The sequence below is a fragment of the Coffea arabica genome, chromosome 3c (assembly GCF_036785885.1).
Source record: "Coffea arabica cultivar ET-39 chromosome 3c, Coffea Arabica ET-39 HiFi, whole genome shotgun sequence".
Classification (NCBI taxonomy): Eukaryota; Viridiplantae; Streptophyta; class Magnoliopsida; order Gentianales; family Rubiaceae; genus Coffea; species Coffea arabica.
The window spans coordinates 13795641-13802777 of record NC_092314.1 but is presented as its reverse complement, the minus strand read 5'-3'; the positions used below and the strand labels follow the sequence as shown (position 1 = coordinate 13802777).

General features: G+C 37.5%; 1 protein-coding gene across 1 annotated transcript; it reads right to left on the bottom strand.

The window, feature by feature from the left end:
• Window positions 1-232: 232 nt before the first annotated feature.
• On the bottom strand, window positions 233-2206 carry LOC140037641 (uncharacterized). The gene is made up of 2 exons (XM_072082309.1): window positions 982-2206; window positions 233-679 (listed from the first exon to the last, which is right to left on the bottom strand). Exons 1-2 carry the CDS (start codon window positions 2018-2020, stop codon window positions 642-644), a joined length of 1077 nt encoding a protein of 358 aa, XP_071938410.1. The 5' UTR covers window positions 2021-2206; the 3' UTR covers window positions 233-641.
• Between the last annotated feature and the right edge of the window lie 4931 nt (window positions 2207-7137).

Sequence of the window (7137 nt, the reverse complement as noted above, 5' to 3'; positions counted from 1 at the left end):
ATCGGCGAGGAACATGGGCACCAATCAGTAATGCTCTTGCTATTTCAAGGATATGTCGATTCTTTCTTTCAGCTACTCCATTTTGCTGTGGAGTTTGGGTGCATGATGTTTCATGTATAAGACCATTGATATTAAAGAACTCTTGTAGTGGCCGATTAACATACTCACCACCATTATCAGATCGAAGAATCTTGACTGTTGCTGAAAACTGTGTATGAATCATGGAACAAAATGACTTGAAAATATCAAGAACTTCATTCTTATGTTTTAACAAATACAACCAAGTCATTCGAGTACAGTCATCTACGAAAGTTACAAACCAACGGACTCCAGTAGATGAAGTGATCGGGGATGGTCCCCAAACATCAGAATGTACTAAAGCAAAAGGTGTATTCGACTTATTCAAACTGACAGGATATGAGGCCCTATGACTTTTGGCTAATACACAGGTCTCACATTTTAAATCGGCAGTTTTGATACTCGAAAAAAGTGCTGGAAAAAGGTGCTTCATATACCCAAAAGAAGGATGTCCTAGTCGCTGATGCCACAGTCGAATCTCTCGTTCTTTGGTGTTATCGGTACTCCTTGTCTGATTGGCTCTACCGATACTGAAATCATCAATGTAATATAGATCCCCCCTCCTAGTACCACGACCGATTATCTCCTTTGTGAGAATTTCCTGAAGAAGACAGAAGGTTGGATACATCAGTACCATACAGTTAAGATCAGTAGTTATTTGACTTACTGATAGTAACTTATTTGACAGTGAGGGAATCAATAAAGTATTCGGTAGAGATAAAGACGGAGATAAAGTAACAGTTCCAGCTCCTGTAACTGGATACTGCACACCATTAGCATTGGAAATTTTCAACCGTCGTGGTTGAGTTACGGATGAGAAGTCAGTTGGATCATAGGTCATATGATCAGTGGCTCCTGAATCGACAATCCAATTACTATCGCGTCGATGTGAGGAGTTCATACCTTGATGCTGATTGGTAGAAGACGTAGAGTGCACCTGGGCAATATTGATATCAGCAACTGCAACGGCCACCTTTCCGTTCTGACCAGCAACATTCAGTCGATCAGCTGGCCAATTTCGCCCTTTGCGCTCTTTCCACCATGTTGGATATCCGTGCAACTTGAAGCACGTATCTTGTGTGTGCCCTTTCTTATTGCAGTGGGCACAATTAACTTCCTCAGTTGGCATCTCGGCTCGGGGTACTAAAATCGGCTCATTCTTCCTTCCCTTGGAAGCCATGACAGAGCCGATTGAGTGGTCTCCCCCTGTTATCATCACCGATTGTCTGCTGTCTTCTCGTCGGACATAGGCATATGCCTCTTCTACTGTTGGAAATGGTTTCATCCGCAGAACATCACTGCGAATCTGGTCCAGTCGGTCATCTAACCCATCGAGGAAAGTGTAGACTCTCTCTTCCTGTATGAGAGAATTATACCTGCTGATATCGGCAGCACATTCCATCGGGTTCGGCCGACGAAAATCGATCTCCCTCCACAAACCTTGCAAATCGTTGTAGTACTTTTCGATCAGCCCACCAGCTTGTCTCAGTCTAGTCACCTTCCGCCTCAGATCATACAGTTGGGATGTATCGGTTCCATCAAAGTATGTGGTAGCAATAGCATCCCATACCGCTTTTGCTGTGGGAAAACGAACGAAGGTACCGATCAAGGATGGAGCCATATTATTTATCAACCACCCTTTCACGATAGAGTCTTCAGTTCGCCACCGTCGATACGCTGGATCTGTTGGTGACGGCTGAGGGAGTTCACCATTAATATACCCCAATTTGTCCTTCCCTGAGATATACATCTCGACAATTTGGGACCATAAGGCATAGTTGGTATCATCCAACTTGATGCCGATCTGAGCCGAAGACGAATCCATGCTCGGTGTAGACTTCTGGCAGCTATTCAGGACTTCCATCATCCGAGTGGCAAAATCCTCTAGAACTACGTCAGCTTGTCCTTTCCTACCGTCCGTGAGCGTAGACGATTCGGCCATGGCTGGTTGTTGAAGAAATTATCAGAGTAACACTTTGGAGCAGAGATCCTAGAATCCCTGCTCTGATACCATGTTTGAAGGAACGAAATTTAGAGAGAGAGTTTTGGGAAGATTTTCTTTATTTCTCTGATGCAGACTAATGATGGTACCGATGCCTATTTATAGGCTTTACACAAGAAGGTCATTGATTATCCTCTCACCTATCAACCACTAACAGATATCTATCAACCACTAATAGATAACAATCATTCCTATCATATCTCTAATTGATATACATTCAAACATTAAGAATATTCACGAATCTTATCTGATACCAATTACAATTCAATCCAACACAAAATTGGGTAGGCCATTTTACATTTCTATCCAGCGAAGTGTGATTATGCCTTCTAGTTCAACACTTGGAGGCATGGGCCGCGCGATACGCGGCAACAATTTATCATGGATGCCCATGAAAAAGATATAGTAGATATATCCTTTAGAAAATAAAAGTTGACGTTGTTGGATGTAATAAAGGATGTAATAAGAGAGAATAAAATAACCAACAAGTAAAGGAAATTGTAACGTTACAACAAAAAAATAGGTTTTCTTTTATAAGAAAGCAAGATGTTTTTGGCGATCTGCAGCACTAATTTTTCACCCTCTCTTCATGTTACTTTATCTAATATCATACCATCTTGCTTTCTTATATCAGTTCATGAACTACTCTACTGATAAATTTTATGGTTGCTATTATCTTGATGCAATTTAATGAAAGGGCTGTGATAGTTTCTCATATATATATGACCTTCTTGTGATGTTCCATAGCTTCAACCGCAGTGAATGTGAGCAAATTTTCAGCTAAGTCACCAAATATCGACGCAGTTAGTGTATCTGTGTCATCGGTGAGATCGACATCAAAGCTGCATCTACATTACATAAGATTAAAGTTGCTTAGTATGGTAATTCATACAGAGATTAAGAATTTTGTGCAAAAATTAAATAGCTGAAAGGTAAGATTATTTTCCTGGGTAATGCTTTTTGCTTTTCATCACAGTGATTTTAGGTGTAAGTAGTGCCAAAATTTGCCGATGTCATACGATGGCATTTGGTACAAGCCATGTAATAGTACTTCTGGAAGATGCGTTGAAAGGAAAACTTTGCTTTCACCCATGACAGCTGAGGTATTTTAAAAAAATACATTCAAATTTTGAAATAAAATGGCTGATGAATAATATGTATAATACACCAAACAATCGGAGAAAAAGAAAGCTATTAAAAAATACAGCTAACCTTTTGAGTAGGAACAACATCAATAAGCAAGTGATTTTTTGCTGCGACGGATAAAACATCTGAGGGCTGCGATTTGAAGTCTTTTTATCTTGAACAAGATCAGCTAAGTATTTTTCATTCCTAACAGCCCTACAAAAATAGCAGAAAAGAGCATACTGATGTTCTTTTTAATGGTATTTAGGTCTAAGAGGTAGGAAAAACAAATTGCTGAGGAAAAGTTACCAGTGTTTGAGTTGGTTGGCATCTCTAACTGGTGGATTAACAAGAATGGCTGTCTTTTTTAGTTGACAAAGCAATCCCTATTTTTTTTTATATATTATTAAACTCAAGACAAACATAGGCATAAAGCATGAGAGAAAAGTTAATAAAAATACTTAGCAATAGTGTCACTAACCATCATACATGACAACTTTAAGCCTGCGACATATGACAACAGGAAACTTATCCTTCTGGTGAAGGATTGCCTTTCCTTCGTTTTCGATGAATTCATTCCAGAGAGATAGTACAACAGGATTCATTCTATGCATAAGGAGAGCAAAGAAGAAAACAATTATTATTGCAATAAAAGTTAATGCTGCAACAAGAACAGACATGTAATTTATGACCAACAGATTTGTAGAAGAAGATAATGCTTAACTCTTCATTGACAAGCACAAATCTCTGCACAGATGAGTCACCAGAATCCTTATGGACTAGAATGATAGAGGATGCATTAACAATAACGCCAATGACATCTGCATTAGAAAAAAAAATGTAAACCAGCACTACTTGAGGTTCATATAAATATAATATACAGGAAAATGCGCATTGCACTGACCAACAGTTTCATTCGCAGAGTCTGCATAATGGCCAAGATCTTTATATTCTGTAAAATTGAATCGAAATGGCAACACACCAGAATCATCCTCATCAACTTCTTCAACAACCGTGCCAGTTCCTATAACCCACTGAAGTTTAAGATCATCAATTCGAAACTTTTCAGCAGTAGGCCTAACATCTGCATTAGAGATACGATATTTTTTTTACAGCCTCAGCTTTGGACCCATTTTTTCTATGGCATAATTAAAATGTATCCCCTGAACTTTAGATCCCTGCAAAAGAGAGATTAGTGTAAAGGATTTAACAAAAAATGAGAAAAGTAAAAAAGAAAGAGTTAAAACCAAGCAGATCATAAAGTATATAATATTTATTAACTACTGAAAATTTCTATAGTAATAGTCGTTGCTATCATAAGTCTACCTTTGAGTCAGCAAGTATGAATTTTTGGTACTTGGTTGGAGTAGACAACGAAGATCTAATATTCATTTTTTCTTGGACTGTTACTATAGATGTCCATGACTTCATTCCAAGCTTTATATCATCAATAAACAAAACATCACCCATACTGCATTAAAGAAGAAGCAAATCTATATAAAGCCTCAAACTGAACAAATAAAAATAGAAAGTAAACATTAAATGCAGTGAGCAGAATGCAGGCAATGCAAAGAATTTTTGCAGTTAAAGCTACAAGAGTACAAATACCTTAATGCCTGTAGTCAATTTTTAGCTAATTCTAGAATTTCCCTGTAAACAACATTTCGGGTCTTAACCTCAACGACAGTATCATGAAAGGTTGGCGGCATTATCAAAACCTTAACTGCAGTTGCCATTTTAGCGCAAGATAAAGCAATGTATAGCTGGCCATGCGAAAAAACAGGCTTGCGCAGATAGATGCCTACACAGTCCAATGTTTGACCGTTGACCCTGCGACTTATTGATTGTCATGGCAAAGCAGAGCTTTATTGGAAATAGAATTCGTTTTAAAGGAATTCCAATTTTCTCGGTATCAAATGCCTACAGTGGAATTCTAAGCAAAACAACTTGTTTGCCTCGATGCTCACCCACTGTAGTCTCAGCACAAAGCACATGCTGTTTTAAGCTTCTACAAATGAGTCTTGTCCCATTACGTAATCCTTCTGTAGGATTTAGGTTCCTTAGAAGAATAATAGGACAATTTTCTTTCAGGACAAATTTATACGGAGGCAACCCTTTTGGATTTAAAGAATTCAGGAAGTCTTGGTAGTCCCCTTGATCTCTTTCATTAAGAGTTCTATCAGTGCTCATATAAACATAGGCTTGTCCAGGGAATTGGTCAATCATCATTTCATTAATATCATCAACACAAGAGTTCTTTGGTATAAGAACACACTTGTTGATCATCTTGAAATATTTTGATCTTTTGAAATCTTGTTTGACATACTCGAGTAGTATCGCCCTCCCAGTGAGTATTTGGTTACGGATCCGAAAGAGTGAAATGAAGGATGGAGGATGTAAGTGAAATTTCTACGGATTCGATATCTATCCGGTTGATGGAGTGTCATCATGTGGAGGTATTAAATCGAGACTTGGCAAGGCAGTGGGAATTTAGCTCCTGAAAGCTCCTGTATCCTTATTGATTGTGTTTTATCGTTATTTGTGAATTACCCAAACTTTCTAGCTATACTTCTTGTACAAGTGTAATCGTTACTTGAATTATTTGTTGCATGTTTTTCTTGGTCTCGCTGTGCGTTAGCTCATCCCATTAGTTTGTTTTCCTTAATAGGAGCTCGGATTGGAAAGAATTTTGGGGAAGCCGACTTGATTATCTTTTGATAGAAATTTGAATGTAATTGATTAGTCGACTTATGGTGATTGTATTTATGGGGAGATTTGATGTACTTTTGAAAACTTGTGATGTAAGATTTGAATATTTATTTAAGGAAGCAACCTTTCTTTGTATATACTTTTATTATTGGTTGTTTATCCTTAAGTTTGAATTAGATTCGTATTGAGTCCTAGCGAGATTTAAGCAGGCGTCCCGCCGATACCCTTGGGTTTGCCCTATGGAGAAATAGGAGCGTCACATTTTCTCGCTAAATCATTGAAATAATGCTCAAAGAGAACTCAAAGGTTGTTTTCGATTCAAGTTGTGACAACTAATCTCAATTCCAAAAAAAGTATCTTACATACTTTCGGCACAAAAATAGAGAAAAGGTAGATGATTTCGATTTCTCAAAACTTCTAATCTTATGCCCAAACTTTAGAATATAAAGGGACATTCACATTTTCCAACTAATGGAGTCAAAACTCATCAAAACTCCACTCATTTTCATAGTAAATGTCAAAGATAAAGGTTCCAAATTTCGAGTATAAAACTAGTGAAATTCTCCAAGAATTACTCTAGTTAAAACGCTCTATTTTTAGAGTTCAAACTCATGGGAATCAAGGGCATAAGACTAGGGTTTGAAATCCATTTCTCAAGTATGAGGTGAGTGAGGTGCAATTGTCCAAGAAAGTTAAGCAACCAAGAAACACATTAAGGGAAGTATAATCATTTGGAAACCAAGATTCAAAATGAAGGCCTAATGTTCAAAGAGATCTTATATCCAACCGTGAAATTAAACTCAAAAGGGACCAACAATCTTAAAGGAAGGTTGAAAGTTCTTAAAAGAGTACTTTGTTTGAAACCAGAAAATTTCCAGCTTGGTGCGACACTACTTGAAAAAATCATATCTCGAGCTTCGTAAGTCCAAATTTTGGAAACTTTATACCGTTGAAAACTAGTCTCAATGCACTAAAATTCTAGAAGACACTTTTCTCATAATCCCATTCAAAAGCATTCAAATTGTAGCTCAAAGTCACTGTTCCAGACAGGACAGAACAAAACAGGCTTGCAAATTCAGTAAATTTTGGAAATTTGGAAAAATTCATAGAAATAGAATCCACTCTTGAAATTTACATAAATAATATAAATTCAAATCTAGTTTCAAATGCAACAAATGGAATTCAATTCGGACCTTTCTACACCAAGATACAACAGTTCTAAG

Coding starts and splice junctions, on each gene's coding strand:
- LOC140037641 (XM_072082309.1), bottom strand. CDS start 2,020: ATGGCCGAATCGTCTACGCTCACGGACGGTAGGAAAGGACAAGCTGAC. Junction 680..981: donor TTCTACCAATCAGCATCAAG/GTATGAACTCCT, acceptor TGTCTTCTTCAG/GAAATTCTCACAAAGGAGAT.